The sequence below is a fragment of the Acinonyx jubatus genome, chromosome C1, assembly GCF_027475565.1.
Source record: "Acinonyx jubatus isolate Ajub_Pintada_27869175 chromosome C1, VMU_Ajub_asm_v1.0, whole genome shotgun sequence".
Lineage (NCBI taxonomy): Eukaryota > Metazoa > Chordata > Mammalia > Carnivora > Felidae > Acinonyx > Acinonyx jubatus.
Window position 1 is genome coordinate 35844086 of NC_069381.1, and position 20585 is coordinate 35864670.

General features: G+C 38.6%; 1 protein-coding gene across 14 annotated transcripts in view; it reads left to right on the plus strand.

Moving 5' to 3' along the window:
* Positions 1-20585, plus strand: part of MAST2 (microtubule associated serine/threonine kinase 2) — a 227256-nt gene that overhangs the window by 27370 nt on the left and 179301 nt on the right. For 11 of the 14 annotated variants that reach the window (XM_053213514.1, XM_027059306.2, XM_053213473.1 and 8 more), the window contains exons 2-3: positions 6482-6629; positions 11347-11489. In XM_053213514.1, the coding sequence (XP_053069489.1) occupies positions 6482-6629; positions 11347-11489 (291 nt within the window). The remainder of the gene's footprint in view (positions 1-6481; positions 6630-11346; positions 11490-20585) is intronic. The other 3 variants (XM_053213509.1, XM_053213518.1, XM_053213502.1) reach the window with 2 other exon arrangements.

The window sequence follows — 20585 nt, forward strand, 5'->3', positions numbered from 1 at the left end:
GTGAGTTTTCCCAGCATTTATTTTTTGTTTATTTATTTTTGCAGAAATTATATTCCTTGGTCTGTGTATACTGTGGTACTGTACTGTGGTACTGAAGTCTCTGTTCCTTAGCTTGTGTTTAGAGATTTCCTTGATCACCAGAATCTAAATAAACAAACCTATCTCCTATAGGGTCTTTGCAAACCACTATATGGACTTTTTGCTTAGCTAGACTTACAGTGAGCATAGGGATCAGCCTGAAATGAAAGCTTAGAGTCTTTTCAGGTCTTTCTTGAGCATGCATTTTGCGTTGCACTTTCTATTATTATTATTTTTTTAAGTGTATTTATTTAAGTAATTTCTACAGTCAATGTGGGGCTTGAGTTTACAACCCTGAAATGAAAAGTCCTAAGCTCTTCCGACTGAATGAGCCAGGTGCCCCTACCTTGGACTTTCTAAATTACCCTATTTTGATTGCACAAATTTTCCAGAGAAACTCTCCCTTTTTCCTCCCAGGCTTTAGGCAGTCTGTTTTATGTCTCACCTTTAATCTTTTGGTCCACGTGGCTCTGGGTGGTTGGATCACCTTACAGTGTTTTTGAACAAAGCCTCCTGCTTTTCTGCCTTGAGCAGATTCTGAGTTAGGTGAAATAAAGGAGTGCCTTGTGTCAGTCTTTTTGGCAGCCCCCAGACAAATGAGAACAGCTACAAACAATAATTTGCAAACAAGATTTGTTCTGCTCCTTCTAGAATCAGGGACCAAGGTCCCGCACTAGGACCACCAGCTGATGTCTTCACACTGCTTTAACATCAAGAAGTGGGTGGGCAGGGGCACATAAAAATGCCACAAAGCATTCCTACCATTTTTAAGTTTACTTGTTGATTCAGCATTTTCTTGACTGTAAACCTTTGACTATTTTCCAGAATTCTGACAAAGGTGGTTCTGATAGTTTCTGCTTGTTTTTCAGTTGTTTCTCTGGGGAGATGTTAGCTTGCAACTGTGGGGTTTTGTTTTGCTTTGTTTTATTTTAGAGAGAGAGAGCGAGAGCACATGCATGAGTGGGGGAGAGGGAGAGAGAGAATACCAAATAGGTTCCATGTGCAGCGTGGAGCCTGATGAGGGACTTGATCCAACGACTCTGGGATCATGACCAGAGCTGAAATCAGTTAGACACTCAACTGACTGAGGCACCCAGGCGCCCCCCCCCCCTTTTTTTGTGCTGACATTACTTCTCATTTGATTTTAATTTTTGTTTCCCTAATGATAAATCATATTGATGATGGTTTTGTATATTCTTTTGCCGTAGTTGCCTCTTGTTTGTTGAAGTGTCTGTTCAGTCTTTTTTTCATTTTTAATTGGCTTGTGTGTTATTGAATTGTGTAAGACCTTTCTATATAGTGAATGCCAGTCCTTTCTAACATGTGTTTTGCAAATGATTTTTCCTTGTGTGTGATTTGTTTTCATTTTTTTAAACAGTATCTTTTGAAGAGGAGTAGTTTTTAAATTTGGTGAAGTCCAATTTACAAATTTGTTCTTTTTAAACTTGTGTTTTGTATCTTATCTAAGAACTCTAAAACTTACAAAAATTTACTCTTAAGTTTTATTGTTTTAGGTTTTACAGTTTGATTCATGATCCATTTAGAGTTAATTTATGTCTGTGTTTGATATGCTTGGGGTATGGGTCAAAGTTCATTATAGATAGATAGATAATCAAGCAAAGGTTTTTTGATAGGGATTAAGAGGACGGACTTTGATTAGTGTGGCACCTGGATTTGACTCTTGTTGGGTAGATCAGGAAGAATCTGCCACAAGGTATAGAATTCTCTTTACCTACTGGATTACCAGTCATTTGGGATAAGACAACTCCCAATGAGAGTTAATCCAGGTTTTTAGTCTGGTACAAATGTTTTTAGTTGTGTAGACTTCAGTTTTTCAGCTGTGAATCCTTTCCTTTGAATCCTATCCTAATAGCATAGTACAGTGTAAGCACAACACTAGCGTTGTGGGTAAAGTTAGTGTGAGATTTGCTTTGGTATTGTGGAGGAGGGAGATGGTTTTGAGCCAAAAGAGAGAAGTCTCTGTGAGGGCTCCCAGGGCAACAGGCAAAATGGGCACAACTCAGTACTCATAATTAAAAAAGAAAGCAAGAAGCTCCTAGAGTTGGGAAGAAAATATAAAGATTGTGTAGTCAAGCAATTTTCAGCCCTTTTTTTTTTTTTTTGACAGTTGAACTTTACCTGACATATGTTAGATATGTTATTGTTATAATGTTACATAAATAAATATAGGTTATGTGTAATTTCTGGGATGCTTGCTATAATTCTGCCTTTTAAAGTTTTCAATGAAGAATGTTGTATTGACAAGTGAATTCACTTTATTGTAGAGTTTACCAAGAACCTGCTTTCATTTAATTAAAGTGGTTGCAAACTTAAGTACTTTATTTAAATTTTAAGTAATTTGTGATACAGTCCTCACAACTGATTGGTATATTTGTGTGTTGGTGGGATCATGTTGAAAGTTTTTGACCTAGTCTGGTGGTTCTCAAATTTTCATGTGCTTCAGAATCACCTGGAGGGCTTGCTAAAACATGGATTGCTGGTCCCCTCTGTCAGAATTTCTGATTTTGTAGGTCTGAGGTGAAGCCTGAGATTTTGCATTTTTTAGCAAGGTCACAGGTCATGCTGGTGCTGTTGGTATGGGGGACCACATTTTGAGAATTACTGTTTTAGGTCAGCTTTCACCTTTTTCAGTATTTCTGGTGGCACAGTCCATTCCTTTTTAAGGTGGCCTGTTGACTGTTAGACAGCTCTTCCTTCTTCTTCTTCTTCTTTTTTTTTTAAAGTTTATTTTGAGAGAGAGAGAATTTGAGAGCGGGAGAGAGGGAGAGAGAGAGAATCCCAAGCGGGCTCTGTGCCGTCAGCTCAGTGCCTGATGCAGGGCTTGAACTCACAAACTGTGAGATCATGACCTTAATTTCATCCATTAGTTCTAATTCTGTCCTCAGAAGTTAGAAATTTCCTGTAATGTAAGAAATAGCACTCATGTAGTTAGAGAGTTACTCATGTCTCCTTTGTTTTCTTTCTTTCAGGTTAAATGTTTATAGTTCCCCTAATAGTTATTGGAAAAGTACTATGCTGTGTAGTTAATGCTGATATTTACTATTGTCAGAGCAGTGTTTTATTTGTAAATTGTTTCTCCTGTATTCCCTGTCTTGATAAGCATACTACCCAAGCCAGAAGCCTCTAAGTCTTCCTAGACTCTTTCCCCTCCTTAACTCCCTAATTTGCTTAAGAATCATTTGATTGTAAAAACTATAGAAACCAATTTAATCTAGTTTGAGCCGAAAGGAAGAGTTTAAAGGGTATAATGGATCCCATAGAACCTGAAAACATGTAGCTTGGATGGATCTCATAAGTGACTAGAGTGGAAACTAGAGAACTATATGAAGTTATTATGGAAATTAGTAAGGAAGTTCTACCTCCTATACACTTTTTCTTTCTCTGTTGGATTATATGTGATTTTGTATTATTTGCTTCATTCTATCCTGTCCCTTAATGACTTCTTGGGTAAATATAGTTTTAAAAAGTCCAGGCTAGTTGATTCCATTCATATAAAGATTTCCTATTTATTAATTTTTTTAAAAAAGTTTGTTTATTTTTGAGAGAGAGTATGAGCAGGGGAGGGGCAAAATTAGAGTGAGAGGGAGAGCAGGAATCCTAACCAGGCTCCATATTGTCAGCACAGAGCCTGAGTGAGGCAGGGCTTGATCCTACGAACCCTGAGATCATGACCTGAGCTGAAATCCAGAGTCAGATGATTAAACGACTGAGTCACCCAGGTGCCCCAAGTTTTTCACTTTATATAATCTGTTCTGTTGGAAGCCTGGGTAGTGCTTGGAAGGGAACACAGCGGGCTTTTTGGGGTGCTTGGTTATGTCTTTTTTTTTTTTTTTTTAAATATATATCTTGATGCTGGTTACATAGGTATGTTTAATTTGTGAAAATTCATTGAGTTATATGCTTGGATATGTGTACTTTTCTGAAATGACTAATATACTTCAGTAAAAAAAAAAAAGACATACTAATTTAAAAGTTAAATTTCAGGGGCTTCTGGCTTGCTCACTTGGTGGAAATGCGACTCTTGATCTCGGGGTTCTGAGTTTGAGCCCCACATTGGGTGTAGAGATTACTTAAAAATAAAATTGTTTAAAAATTAAATTTCTTATCCAATTTAATTTATATTTGCTTCCCTTTGCAAGGTTTTGACAGGTGAGTCTTGGAATAAGAAGGGATGTGATATACTTTTATTTATTTTTTTCTGTTTTCTGGCTTTTTTTTTCCTATGGTATATTATGATAGGGAATAGGGAGATTGAAAAGGCTAGGACTTGCTCTTAATTGGTGCTGCTCTAGTCCTGTATTCGTTGTTGTTCCTTTTCTGGCTAAGACTAATTGCTCATCCATACAGTGTAGCAGGCATCCCAGTGCTGGCTTCCTGATGTAGTTGGTTTGTAAGTTATTTTGGGGATGAGTCCTTTCCGTCTCCCTATTGTCTTCATTTAGGATATTACTTCAGCTTGATATCTTCCAATGCTTCCTTATTCCACCTAAAGCTGCATGCTGGGGTGTTGCCTCTGTGAGTGGCCGGCCTTTTTTGGTTGGTTATCAGCATTAGTGCCCAAACCCTGCTTCCTTCCATGCTTTCTCCTTGATGCATAGGTGGTATTTCATCCTTAACACACCCGATGGTGGGAATATACAGTGCTATCTTGCTGTCTTCTCTTTTTGTATTAGCTACTGCTTCCAGTTTCCCTTTCTCCCTGCTAACTTCTGTTATAGTTATCTTGACACACCATTTGCTTTAATGATACAGTGCCTAAATATCCCTCTTCATCATTTTATCCATTTACTACCAATTTAAAAATACCGTTTCCTTGTTTCTTTATTTTATTTTTATTTAACTTACTCTTATTTTTATTTAATCGTTATTTTTATTTAACTTTTTTTATTTTGGGGCATTTGTAAATTATATTCTGGATAGGCACCACCAACCAGTATTATGTTTGTGAACATGTTTGTGAACCCACCAATCACAGTGTATGACCTTATAGTTTTTTATTTTTTTTAAATCTGAAGAAGGTTGGCATTTTCCCATTCTCCCCCCCTGTGGCTTTTACTAGTTGTTTGAGTCTTATTCTTCAAATGGCAGGTAACATAGATTGTAGTTATTTCTTATGTTTCTCATTTTGTCTTTGTCCTGTCCATATCACTTTGATGTGCTAATTACCTGTATTTGTTTTAGTTTCTTTCATTGAAATGTGAAAGATATGTCTCATTTGCCTTATTTTTTAAAAAATAGTTTCTCTTTCAATGCTGCCAATGAGGTGCATGTTTGCTTCAAAATGTCTGAATCTTGAAGAGAGTTGACATTGCTTACTGAGTGAAGAGGAACAGGCATTGGGATGGAGCAGGATGAGCTGGATTAAAATAAAGACAAATGGGAGGAGGCTCTGTCAATGTTTCATATTATCTGTATTTTCTCCGTGGTACTTTAAAAATTTTTCAAAAAATGTGTGTGTGTGAGCTGGGGAGGGGGCAGAGGGAGAGAGAGAGAGAATCCCAAGCAAGCTCCATGCCCAGTGTGGAGCCTCATGTGGGACTCTATTCCATGACCCTGCGATCATGCCCTGAGCCAAAATCAAGAGTTGGATGGTCAACTGACTGACCACCCAGGCACCCCTCTCCATAGTACTATTATGCTTTTTCATTGAAACATGTATTCAGCTCCTATTTGACCTATAAAGAAATCTCTATATCTTATTTTAGCATTAATGGAATGTTAGAGGCATTTCTAACCTTGTATATCAGGTAAAGGAAGGTCTGCTATTTATGTTTTTTTTTAAAAACTAAAATATGCTTTTCTTTACTGGATATATAGGAAGAGTGAATAGAAGGAGGAAAATAAATAAACATAACTAGACATGTACTCATTATGAATAACACATCCTGTCAAAATGTCTTAACGTGTCATCTTGTGAGCCTTCCCCCCCGTTTTTTCTTTGGCATTTTATTATTTATTTATTTATTTTTATTTATTTTATTTTTTAAAGTTTATTTACTTAGAGAGAGTGAGTGGGGGAGGGGCAGAGAGAGAGAGGGAAAGAGGGAGAATCCCAAGCAGGCTCCACCCCACCAGCGCAGAGCCTGATGCGGGGCTTGAACCCAGAAACAGTGGGATCATGACCTGAGCCGAAGTCAAGAGTCGGACGCTTAACCGACTGAGCCACCTAAGCGTCCCTTCTTTTGCATTTATAATCAGTGTCCTGTAGCCTTCATAGCATACCCAAACAGCTTTTACTAAGAAATATGTTTTTGGCTTTAGCTATTGATCAGGAAGTATAAAATGCTGGCACTATTTAACTGTAATGAATGTTTAATATAAAGTCCTTATACTTTCAGAAAAGACCTTAAAGACTTTATATTTTACCTTTTTTTCTTTGAAGGATGTGATAACTGGACTTAGTCCCCTGCTTTTCAGGAAGCTCAGTAATCCTGACCTGTTTTCATCCACTGGAAAAGCTAAACTTCAACGACAACTTAGTCAGGATGACTGTAAGTTGCGGAGAGGAAGCCTGGCCAGTTCTCTGTCAGGTGAGTAGCTAATTTTTTTTTTTTAAAGCTTTTATTTATTTATTTTGAGAGAGAGAGAGAGGGAGAATCCCAAGCAGGCTCTGTACCACTGGTGCAGAGCTCCATATGGGTCTCAAACTCACGAAGTGTGAGATCATGACTTGAGTCATATGCTTAACCAACTGAACCTTCCAGGAGCCTCTCTAAATTTGTTTTTTAAGAAATATGGGACTGCGTTGTCAATATTTAAGGGTATATCAGTTGACTTGTCATCTTCTCTGTGGTAGTTTTGTATAAAACACTTAAGGGTAAGGCTATCTTCCTCTCTTTACTAGTTCCTGGTGGTGTCTGAATGGTAGCCTCCTGGGCCTGTTAGTTATCTCCTAGTTGACCACTGTCACTGGTTATTCTCTTTGAATTTGACTTCTGCTTTCTGCTCACTTCTGTAGACTTTACATCCTTTGCTTCTTCTGATTTTCTTTCTTTCTTTCTTTTTTTAAGTTTACTTATTTTGAGAGAGAGAATGGGGAAGGGGCAATGAGAGAGGGAGAGAGAAAATCCCAAGCAGGCTCTGCACTGCCAGTGCAGAGCCCAATGTGGGGCTTGAACTCATGAACTGATGTATCATGACCTGAGCCAAAACCAAGAGTCAGATGTTTATCTGACTGAGCCACATAGGCACTCCTTTTGATTTTCTGCCCCCACCCCCATTTTCAAAATCCTTTCCAAAGCTGGTAGTGCCTCCCCACCTTCCCCATTGAAAAGTCTTTAAAAAAATTCAAGAGGAAGAAGTGATACAAGGAAGTTATAATCCAAATGGGAAACCATTAAAATGTGACATAATTTTCAGAAATCAATAGAATATTAAAAGAGAATCTGTTTGGCCTCAGCTAAAAATATTAGATTAATAGAGAAGAAACCCCACCATACTTCTTGGTAAATGGTTTTAAATTTCTTTTTATTTTTGTCCCATTTCAGGGCTATTTTCTTGGCTTTATCTTTGCACTTTTTTATTGGAATTGTTATTTTGCCAGGCATGTATTTAATCACATAAAGCCATTTTTTTTTGGTTCTTTTCATAGCAGAATGCTATGAATAAAGGATGTGTTACCTTCTCAATTTTGTATAAGTAAATAGAATTTTGAGTTTTGTATCAAAATTTTTTTTTAAAGTTTTGTTTCTGAATCAACTCTTTCTTTTGAGCACCTAACAACCAGAATCCATCACTTTGCTCTGAGATCCCATATCCCTTCTATCCTGTGAGGTGATTGTCTGGCTGCTGGGTGGTACAATATGGGAATGTGGTTGTGTTTGCCTATAGATTTTCAGTTAATCTGAGTTCAGCTTTATGTCTTAACTTTATATCTTCTTTGGTATCTTGTATCTCTGAATACTGAACTTATCTGAGATTTTGCAGGGTAGCCTCATATGTCATTTAACTGCAATTTCCTCTCTGCTTATTATACCTTGTGTCTTTCTTTGCCCAGTTCCATTGGTTATGATTCACCTATCTGCTTTAGATTTTCCCCAAATTTTATTCATTTCCTCAGTCAATCCCCCTCCCTCATTATAGCCTTTGTTTGTTTGTATATTTTACTTCTTTATTTTCATTTACTGTCCTTGGTGACCAAAGATAAAAAGTATGTCCTCAGTCAGCCATCTTTAACTGGGATTATTTTACACATTAGCCTTTTGAATCCTTGTAAGAATAGTTATAATTTTTAAGTTTTCTTTTCTTCTGAGTTCTTTCTTTACTAAAAGGCCAGTTGCTCCATTTGTTCATATTGTTCCTTCTTACGTTGTTTGTTTTCCTCAAATTCTTGGCAAACCTTGGTATGCTTCAAGCCCAGACTTGTATATATCCAAATGGGTTTCTTTTGCAGATGTATAAGCCTTTCCCCAGTAAGCCCTTATTTTGAAGGGAGATAGGGCTATGATACTAGCCTTTGTATATGTGGATAGGGTAAGTCAATGATCTCTTTCCTTTAGAATATATAGATGAGGAGTAGGCAGGTCATCTGGAGAACATGGCAACATTTGCAGAAGGAAGGAAAGAAGGCAGGCAGTCTCTACTCTGGCCTTATGGAAGTTTTGAGTAGAGAACCATTTTTACTTTTTGTAGAGGGTTTTATGGAAAGGCTTTTTGGTAAAGCATACATTTGAGAACAGACTTGAAAGATAACTAGATTTTTAAAAAACATTGCATGTTTCTGATTAAAAAAGTAAATATACCATAGGGTACCTGGGTGGCTCAGTTGGTTGAGTCTCCAATTCTTGATTTCAGCTCAGGTCATGATCTCATGGTTTGTGGGATTGAGCCCTGTGTTGGTCTCTGTGCTGAGTATGGAGCCTGTTTGGGCTTCTCTTTTTCTCTCCCTCTGTCCTTCCCCAGTTCATACACACACACACACACACACACACACACTCTCTCTCTCTCTCTCTCTCTCTCTCTCTCTCTCTCTCTGTCTGTCTCTCTCAAAATAAAATAAATCTTAAAAAAAAGTAGATATACCAGTAATAAAAAATTTGAGTTCAAAGACCTGCATTATTATCAAAGTGAAAAGTTCTTCTTAGTCTTCTGTCTCCCTCTCTCCAACTATTTATATATGCTCCATTATATTTAAATATATATTTAAAAATTTATGTAAATATACATAAACTTTTTTATTTTAAAAATCAAAATTGGAATCGTATGCCACATATTTCCTTTCTGCTTTTTATACTCAACAGGAAATGTTGAACATTTTTCTCTTGACTGCATGTTGAGGTGCCTCATTATTATTTAAAAAAATTTTTTTTAATGTTTATTTATTTTTGAGAGACAGAGACCGAGTGTAAGCAGGGTAGAGGCAGAGAGAGAGGGAGACATGGAATGTGAAGCAGGTTCCAGGCTCTGAGCTGTCAGCACAAAGCCTGACACGGGGACTTGAACTCACGAACCACAAGATCATGACCTGAGCTAAAGTTGGACACTAAGCTGACTGAGCCACCCAGGCGCCCCAAGGTGCCTCATTTAATGGGTTTAGTATTTCATTATGTGGAGATATTATAATTTCTTTAAACTATAATGAACGTTTATCTTATTTCCAGTTTTATCCTGGTGAGCATTGCTAAGGTGAGCATTCTGGACTGTTATTTTTTTCATTTTACTGCATTCCTACAAGTGGAATGCTAGATTCAAACATTTGAGTTAAAATTTTAATAAGTTTTGCTAAATTGCCCTCCAAATAATTTGCATCATATTTTGTTGCAATAAAAGGATATGTTGTAGCAAAAACAAAACTAAAAACTCCTTTTGCTCACACCTTTATTACAGCAGGTATTTCCATGTTGAATAGGATTTTGCTAGGAAGAGGAAGAATTTTCAAGTGAATTGGGTGACTAGGATAAAGCCGGGTGAAAACGCAGGGCATACGTGAAGTTGAGTGAGCAAATGGGTGTGGAAAAGAGTTGGAGATGAGGCCAGGAAGATAATCTGGATTTATTGAGGATCTCTTTAGGTTTGTTTGTTTGTTTGTTTGTTTTTGCTTTTTTAAGTAGTCTTCATGACCAGCTCAGAGCCCAGTGTGGGGCTTGAACTCACATGACCCTGAGTTCAAGACTTGAACTGATATCAAGAGTCAGACACTTAACCAATGGAGCCATCTAGTCGCACCAAGGATCTCTTTAGTTTTTTTAAAAGTTTGGCTAATTATTTTAAACAGTAAGGAGTCATCAGAAATATTTTAAGGCGAGGAATGATATCATATTTGTTTTGGTTAAATAACTAGCAGCAATGTGAAGAACATTATGAAGGAAGAGGTTGAAATGGGACTTGCACTTGAATTGGAAAGTCATTGCAATTCTAGATACTCAGTCTTTGTAAGTGACTTTCTTGTATTCTTTCATTGGGATTAAGGCAGTCAGTCATCCTGGACTGGACACATGGGGTCTAGACAGAGCATTACAGATCCACTGTTTGTCTTCTGGAAACCGAGGGGCCAAACTTGTCTAGGAGAAGCTGCCTGCTTCACTCATGTTGCATTGAGTTGGTGAGAAACTAAGTAGCATGGAAGAGACTGGAAAACTCCTAGCTTGCAGGTTGGATGTCTGGGTTGGGGGCTGGCATGGTGGTGGATATTACAGAGAATTTTATTGTATTTTTTTAATGTTTGTTTATGTATTTTGAGAGAGAAAGAACGTGTGTGTGAGAGAGGCAGAGTGAGAATCCCGAGCAGGCTTGGCACTGTCAGCACAGAGCCTGATGTGGGGCTTGAACCCATGAACTGTGAGACATGATCTGAGCTGAATGAAGTTGGACACTTAACCGACTGAGCCACCCAGGCACCCCTGGAATCTTTTTAACAGTGTATTTATTTTTGAGAGAGAAAGAGAGAGAGAGAGAGAGAGAGAGAGAGAGAGAGAGAGAGAGAGAGAGAGAGAAGACAGGGAGAAAGGGAGAGAGAGGATCCCAAATAGGCTCCATGCTGTCAGTGCAGAGCCCGACACGGGGCTTGAACCCACGAATAATGAGATCATGACCTGAGCCGAAATCAAGAGTCAGATGCTAACCAACTGAGCCACCCAGGGACCCCAAGGCAGTTGGAATTTTTAAAGGGCTACAGATTCTAAAATGGGTATGGCAGAACTTCATTTTGTTTTGAATTGGTATACTTTTATCCACTTGATATCAGTGTGTATTTTCACTTGTTAATTAATAAATAATTACAAGTATATTTTCTGAACCTTGTGTTTGAAGGTAAGCAGCTGCTCCCCTTGTCCAGCAGTGTACATAGCAGTGTGGGACAGGTGACTTGGCAGTCTTCAGGAGAAGCATCAAACCTGGTTCGAATGAGGAACCAGTCTCTTGGACAATCTGCACCTTCTCTTACTGCCAGCTTGGTAAGTGTCAGTAAAGATGGTCCCTTGCTTTATGAACAAATTCTTGATTGTCATTTGTCATGGCCACATTTATTATTTTTCTTTCTAGGATTTAGATAGTTTAATTTTTCAAAGTGAAGTATAGAAAGTGGAATTTAATGGAATATATTCTGATTGCTCTCTTATGCTATCACTGGTACTGATCATGTAGGGAGAGTCAAGAAGAAGATTCAATGTGATTGAATGAATGCATTTTTCTGGGAGAGAGCATTCTCCTAGACAGGATTCTTTTTTTTTTTTTTTTTAAAGTTTTTATTTTTTATATATTTTTAAATGTTTATTTTTGAGAGAGAGACACACACACACATTGCCAGCAGGGGAGGGGCAGATAGGGAGACACAGAATCCGAAGCAGGCTCCAGGCTTTGAGCTGTCAGCACAGAGCCTGATGCAGGGTTCAAAATCACGAACTGCGAGATCATGACCTGAGCTGACGTAGGACCTTTAACCGACCTAGCCACCCAGATACCCCCTTATAAACAGGATTCTTAACCTTGTGAAGTTAGATTGCTTCTGTGTATAGCTCTTTGATACACATATTTAGTACATGAGGATAGGATAAGGTACTGGGCACTTCAGTATATCCTGGATGAAAGAATGAGCCTTTTCTTTGTCTAGGATTTGTATGATAGACGGGATCTAACAAAAGTTAAGCTGTGTAGTCTGGGCAGTTTTTTCGCCTGTGATTGCATCTTCTACTCTTTTACCTTTAGTGCCTGTGCTTTTTTACTGAAGGTACTCATTGACTTCCTGCTGAAATCACACTCTTCCCTCTTTCTAAAGGACAAAGCACACTAGTAATTTTCAGGGTATAATAACAGACACTTGTTCCCATTAAAATGTAATCTCATCTGTTCTTCGGGATTATAAATCTTGGGCACATATGGATTAGAAAGCTTTGTCCATTTGTCCATCCTGGGAAGTGAGGATAGGGGAAGAAATCTTCTTATAGCAACTGGGAAATTAATTTTTGGGTCAGATTTCCTTTTGACCTGAAGTTTGTGACTCTTAAGCTACAGGGAGAATCGGGAATTTTCCTGCTACCTAACTTTTTATTTTGAAATTTTCAAATACAATGAATACCCATATAAACTGACTTTGGTTGACTGATTTGGTTGTAACTTTATATTTGTTTTATCTGTGTGTATTTATGTATATTTTTTCCTGAAACAATTCAAAGCAAGTTACAGACCTTTTGTGCCTCACCCTTAAAAGTATTTTTTGTAAGCTCAAGGATAGTCTCCTAAGTAACAATATATTATCAGATACAAGAAGTTTAACATCAGTTTAATAATAGCATCTAATATAAAGACCATATTCAAATTTTTTCACTTGTTCTCAACATGTCTATTAAAAGCCTCACGTTGTCTTCCTTTTAACCTCTGGAATGTAAAAAAAATATATATATATAAATCCATACACTATCATAAAGATTTTGATCCAGTGGGACTGGGGTGGTCCCAGGGATCTGTATTTTCTTTAAAGCATTACAACTCATTCCAATATGTACCCTTTTGAGAACTATTGCCACTAAAATTGAATGTTTTATTTTAAGGTATTGTGTTGCATAGGGAATTCCTGGACTGAGGTTGTTGGAATCCTAGCCTAGCCCAACTGAAGTAGAGAGTATTCCTGAATTACTTTTTCTTTTTAAAAGCTTATTGAGATATAATTCACATATGATACAATTTATCCATTTAAACTGTACTATTCAGTGACTTTTAGTATATTCACAGATATATGCAGCTATCACTGCAGTCAAATTTAGAACACTGTCATCACTTCAGAAAGAATCCCTAGACCCTTTAGCTGTCACCTCTTTATCCTCCCTTTCCCCCAACCCTATGTAACCAGTAATCTACTTTCTGCCTCTGTACATTTGCCTATTCTGTACATTTCATATAAATTGAGTCATACAATATGTGGCCTTTTGTGACTGGCTTCTTTCAGTGAGCATGACTTTTTAAAAAATATTTATTTTTGAGAGAGAGAGGTGGGGGAGGAGCAGAGAGAAACGGAGATAGAATTGAAGCAGGTCCTGTGCTGTCATTGCAGAGCTGGATGCAGGGCTCAAACTCAGAAACTGCGAGATCATGATCTGAGCCGAAGTCAGACGCTTAACTGACTGAGCCACCCAGGCGCCCCTGGCGTGATTTTTTTTTTTTTAATGTTGTATTTACTTATTTTTGAGAGGGGCTGGGGTGGAGGGGCAGAGAGAGACAGAGACAGAATCCCAAGCAGGCTCCATACTGCCAGCACAGAGCCTGACGTGGGTCCTGAACTCATAAACTGTGAGATCATGACCTGAGCTGAAATTAAGAGTCCATTGCTCAACTGACTGAGCCACCCACATGTCCCTCTAGCATGACGTTTTTAAGGTCTATCTATGTTGTAGCATGTAGCAGTAGTTCATTCTTTTTTTATCACTGAACAATATTTCATTGTATGGATATACCACATTTTGTCAGTTGATGGATATTTGGGTTGTTTCTACCTTTTGACTGTTGTGAATAATGCTTCTGTGAACATTTGTGTAAAGATTTCCATGTGGATATGTTTTGATTTTTCTTGGGTATATACTTAGGAGTAGAATTGTTGGGTTGTATGGTAATTCTATGTTTAACATTTTAAATAAGGAATTGCCAGGCTCTTTCCCAAAGTGGCTGTACCATTTTACATTCCTGTCAGCAGTATATGATGTCTTCACATCCTCATCAACATTTGCTGTTGTCTGTCTTTGGTTTTAGTCATCATAGTGGGTCTGAAGTGGTATCTTGTGGTTTTGATTGACATTTCCCTGAGGACTAATGACATTGAGTACCTTTTAATGTGATTATTGGCTATTTGCAATGTTTTTTTGAAGAAATGTCTGTTCATATTCTTTGCCCATTTAAAAAGCTGATTTATTTATCTTTTGGGAGATTTGTAAAAGAACTACTTTTTTTTTCTTTTAAGTTCATTTTGAGAGAGAGTGTGTGTACAAAAGGGGCAGAGAGAGATAGTCAGAGAATCCCAAGTAGGCTCCATGCTGTCAGGGTGGAGCCTGGCGTGGGGCTTGATCTCACGGATGGTGAGATCATGACCTGAGCCAAAATCAAGAGTTGGACACTTAACCAACTAAGCCACCCAGGTGCCCCTGTTTCTTTCTTTCCTTTTTTTTAATTAAAAATTTTTAGAAATGCTTATTCATTTTTTGAGAGAGAGAGACAGAGTGCAAATGGGAGAGCAGCAGAGAGGGAGGGAGCCACAGAATTCAAAGCAGGCTCCAGACTCTGAGCTGTCAGCCCAGAGCCCGATGCGGGGCTCAAACCCATGAACGGAGAGATCATGACCTGAGCCAAACTCACAAACTCAGCCACTTTACCAACTGAGCCACCCAGGCGTGCCACCTTTTTTTTTTTTTTTTTTTGAGGGAGAGCAGGGGAGGGGGTATAGAGGGAGTGAGGGGTGGAGAGAATATGAGAGAGAGAGAGAGAGAGAGAGAGAGAATGAATCTTAAGCAGGCTCCATGCTCAGTGAGGAGCCTGACATGGGGATTGATCCAACAACCCTGGGATCATGACCTGAGCTGAAAATCAAGTTGGATGTTCCACCTACTGAACCACCCAGGTGCTCTGTCTTCTGTATTTCTAATATGAATCCACTGAACTATACCACCCTACAACTCACTCCATCTGTTTATTCTGCCTTACTTTAAAAAAAAAATTTAAAATGTTTTTATTTATTTTTGAGAGAGAGAGAGACAGAGTGCAAACAGGAGAGGGGCAGAGAGAGAAGGAGACACAGAACCTGAAGCAGGCTCTTAGGCTCCAAGCTGTCAGCATAGAGCCTGATGCGGGGCTGGAACTCGTAAATGGCAAGATAATGATCTGAGCTGAAGTCGGATGTTCAACTGACTGAGCCACCCAAACGCCCCTGTTCTGCCTCTCTATTCCCCTAAACCAGTTCTTCCTTGGTCCCTGTCTTATTAAATATCACCATTATCCACCCAGTAGTTGAAAGCCAGAGACCTGGAAGTCCTTCTTGACTCCTCTTCTGCCCTTCTTCCCCTCCCTATCCAATCACCCAGAGAGCCTTAGTTCCCAACATCTCCAGGTGGTCTGCTCTATTGCACCACAGTTGCCCATTCTAAGCCACATTTACAGTCTTTTTACTTAGGTCATTTTGGTGGCCTTATTATGTTAACACTGTATTCAGTCTTCTTCGTTTCCAGGTCACTCTTCTCTCTAAAGTCTGTTAATCCCAAAACACAAACCTGATCATGTTTATTCTTCTTTCTTTTAGATTTTTGTTTTGTTTTAGCTGAAGTATAGTTGACACACAATGTTACATTAGTTTCTTGTGTACAACATAGCCAATCAACAAGTTAGTAGGTGGGGGGTGCCTGGGGGGGTCAGTCGATTAAGCATCTGACTTCGGCTCAGGTCATGATCTCACGGTTCATGAGTTCGAGCCCTGTGTCAGGCTCTGTGCTGACAACTCAGAGCCTGGAGCCTGCTTTGGATTCTCTGTGTCCCTCTTTCTTTGCTCCCCTCCCACCCCTCACATTCTGTCTGTCTCTCTCAAAAATAAATAAACATTAAAATAACTTAATTAAAAAAAAAACCAAACCTCTGTATGTTATGCTGTGTTTACCAAAATTGTAGCTACCATCTGTTACCACACAATGCTAGTGTAGTACCTTTAACTGTATCACCTATGCCGTACCTTCTTTCTTTCAGTTTTATCTTCCAATTTTTTCATTTTGTCAATATTTATGCAGCACCAATGTTTAGCCATTTTCTTGATTAAAGTCTTTCAGTAGTTTCCTATTACAGTTATAATAATGTACAATAATTAGTAATTATTGAATGAATGAGTTTTCATTGAGATTAGCAAATGGGGAATGAGGAACTAGAAACAGAGACCACAGATGGAAGGATTAGGTTTGGATGGTTTTTCTTGTTGGGTTCAAGTAATTTATACTGAGGTTGGCCTAACCAGTGAACTGTACTGAATATTGGCATTTTAATAGGAAGATTGTAAATCTCAAGAATCTTTTAATTGGTAGGGTTTGATCCTCTGAATGAACTTTTGGGATTCTTTTTTTTTTTTTTTTTAATGTTTATTCTTAAGAGAGAGAGCAAGCAGCAAGCAGGGGAGGGGGAGAGAGAGGGGGGCAGAGGATCTGAAGAGGACTCCGCACTGACAGCAGTGAGCCCGATGTGGGGCTCAAACCCACAAACCAGGAGATCATGACCTGTGCCGAGGTCAGATGCTTAATCAACTGAGCCACCCTGGCGCCCCTGGGATTCTCTTTTTTACTTTGTTGGCCAACTTGCCTTTACAAGAATAATGCCTTATAGTGTTGAAAAAAACAAAATTCAACCTGAGTAAATTTACAGATGTAATTGACTTTATTAGTTGGTTCATGAATCAGGCAGCATCCCCTCTAGCAAGTAGAAGGGATCTCTAAGGAGTTAAGCAAGAAAAAAGGTTTTTAAAGGCAGAGAGAGGGCATAGCAAAAAAAAAAAAAAAAAAGGGAAGAAAGAAAAACAGAAAGGAATTTATTAGCAGGGAATGCATTGTTTAGGCAAGGTTGCCCTCTTAAAGCGAGCAGAAGGGATCTATTAGTAAATTTCTGAGTATTGACCAGGAAATTCCATGTCAACAGGTTAAAGGTTACATTCCTGGGGTTGAAACTGCAGTTAGGTATTGGTTTACCAACTAGAGGCCTTAACCTAAGTGACACCATTTTGGGCCTGTGGTTTTCTTTTTAACAATAGGAATGATCACTGCAAAGAATGACTGTTTCCATTATCATGTTTCTAATTTATATGTAGCATTATATATGACACATAGTAAGCAATGTATACTTTTTTGTTAAATGAGTAAAGAACTTTTTGGGATTTCTTTGCTAATGTTACAGCTGATTGTATTAATACTTGTTTGAAGTATAATGTCTATAAAAGAAGGTTGATTTGATGTGTCAGGACCAGCCTGATATGATCAGGTCATACAGACCTCTATTCTTGTACTTGTCTTTTTTTTAGAGAGAGTGTAGGAAGCAGGGGAGAGGGGCAGAGGGAGAGGGAGAGAATCTTAGGTAGGCTCCATGCTCAGTGTGGAGCTGGACACAGGGCTTGATCCCATGACCCTGGGATAATGACCTGACCCCAAATCAAGAGTTGGATGCTCAACTGACTGAGCTACCCAGGCACCCCTTGTCCCTGCCCTAATAATTATTTCCATCAACTTCTTTGATAAAGACCTAGAAGAGACACTTATCACATATGCTGAGGGCACATTTTCCATGTTGAATAAGTTCAGTCACAAACAGAAATGATGGTTCAAGAAGAACTAGCAAGTGAGATTTAACAGGGAGAAGAGTAAACTTTTTTTTTTTTTTTTGAGAGTGAGATAGAGAGAGAGCAGGGGAGGGGCAGAGAGAGGGAGACAGAGGTTCCAAAGCAGGCTGCACACTGGCTGACAGCAGAGACCCTGATGTGGGGCTTGAACTCATGAACTGCGAGATCATGACATGACCCAAAGTCAGATGCTTAACCAACTGAGCCATCCAGGGGTCCCAAGAAAAGTATAAACTTTAAAGTACCAAAGCTCAAAACCAGATTGAACTTTCAGTTTAAGTAATGTTTGAAGACATTTTATCACCCTAAAAGAAAAAGCTCTACCCATTAAGCAGTCACTTTGCATTCTATCTTCATCCCAGCCCTGGCAACTACCAATTGCATTCTGTCTCTATGGATTACCTATTCCAGATATTTCATGTAAATGGAATCATATAATATGTGATGTTTTGTTTCATTTAGCTTCTTTTATTTAGCATAATGTTTTTGAAGTTTGTCGACATTATAGCATATATCAGTACTTTATTCCTTTTTTTTTAAGTTTATTTTGAGAGAGGGAGTGCAAGTGGGGAAGAGGCAGAGAGAAAGAGAGATTGGGATTCCCAAGCAGATACCATGCTGTCAGTGCAGAGCCTGATGCAGGGCTCAAACTCATGAACTGCAAGATCATGACCTGACCTGAAGTCAGACGCTTAACCAACTGAGCTACCCAGGCATCTTTCCTTTTTTTTTTTTTTTTAAAGTTTATTTATTTTGAGAGAGAGAGGGAGAATCCCTAGCAGGCTCCATGTTGTTCATGCAGAACCTGATGCAGGTCTTGAACTCAAAAACTGTGAGATCATGACCTGAGCCGAAATCAAGTCAGACCTTACTTGATTGAGCCACCCAGGCATCCCAGTACTTTATTACTTTTATGGCTGAATAAAATCCCATTTTATGGATATAACATATATTGTTTGTTCACTCATCAGTTGACAGTTGTTTGGACTGTTTCCACCTTCTGGCTATTGTGAATAATGTTGCTATGAGCATTCATGTACAAATGTTTGAGTTCCTGGTTTCAATACCTTTGGGCATATACCTAGCAGTGGAATTGCAGAATCATGGTAATTCTGTGTTTAACTTTTTGAAGAACCTTTAACCTGTTTTCCGCAGTGGCTGCATCATTTTGTGTTTTCACTAGCAATGTATGAGAGTTCCAATTTCTCTGCATCCTCACTAACACTTATTATTCTCTTTTTTCTTTTTCTTTTTTAAAAATTGCTAGTCATTCTTTTTTTTTATTTTTATGTTTTATTTTTTATATCTGAGAGAGAGACAGAGAGCGAATAGGGAAGGGGAAGAAAGACAGAGACAGAATCTGAAGCAGTCTCCAGGCTCCGAGCTGTCAGCACAGAGCCCGACACAGGGCTTGAACCCAGGAAGAGTGAGACTATGACCCGAGCTGAAGTCGGACGCCCAACCGACTGAGCCACCCAGGCGCCCACCAAAATTTCTAGTCATTCTAATAGGTGTTTAGTGGCTTTGAGGATTTAAGGCTTTCTTTATCATTATATTTTTACTTTAATAATATTTCAGAACTTTGTTGAAATGGACATACATGGGATATGCTTTTAAAAGAATTAAAAATCCATGATACTACTTAGAACCTTTTCTGCTTCATTCTTAACTGTCATGATTATTCTTTAATTATCACCTGTGCCTTCAAAGAGAAATACCCATAGAAATACCCAAATATTGTGTTACCCACTTTTGTGTTCAAGTGATTCTAAACTCAGCAACTTCCACTTTCAGTCTGTAACTGTAGCTTTGCATTTTCTACTGTGAGAGTTGGAGATTTTTGTAGCTATACTGTAAGTTGTATTGAAGTATAATGTACATAGGATAAAGCTTACCCATTTTAAGTGTACAGTTTGATTGGTTTTTCCAGATGTGTACAGTTGTGTTACCACCACCAAATCATGATATAGTATAGAAAATCATGGTACTGAAATTTCTGTCACCCCAAAATAATCCCTTGTGTCTGTTGTTTGCAGTCTGTTTTCTCCCCCAGCCCCAGCTCTTGGCAGTCACTGATCTGTTTTCTGTCACTGTGGTTTTTGCCTTTTCCAGGAGCTCATATAAATGGAAGCACACAGAATGTTACCTTTTGTGTCTTGACTTCTTTTTTTTTTTTTAACATTTATTTATTTTTGAGACAGAGAGAGACAGAGCATGAACGGGGGAGGGTCAGAGAGAGGGAGACACAGAATCTGAAGCAGGCTCCAGGCTCTGAGCTGTCAGCACAGAGCCTGACGCGGGGCTTGAACTCACTGACCGCGAGATCATGACCTGAGCTGAAGTCGGCCGCTTAACTGACTGAGCCACCCAGGTGCCCCGTGTCTTGACTTCTTTTACTTAGCATAATGGTTTTGAGACTCCTCCATGTTGTTTTGAGTATCAGCAGTTCTTTTTTATTGCTGAAAGTATTCCTTGGGCATGGGTCTAATCAGACTTTGTTTAGCCATTCATCAGTTGATGATCATTTGGATTATTCCTAGTTTTTGCCTGTTATGGAGAAAACTCCTATGAAAGTTTGTGTACAAGTATTTGTCTGAACTTATGCGTTAATTTCTGTTTGATACATACCTAGGAATGAGATTGCTGGGATGTATGGTAAATGGTAAGGGCATGTTAACTTGTATGAGAAGCTGCCAAACCATTTCATAAA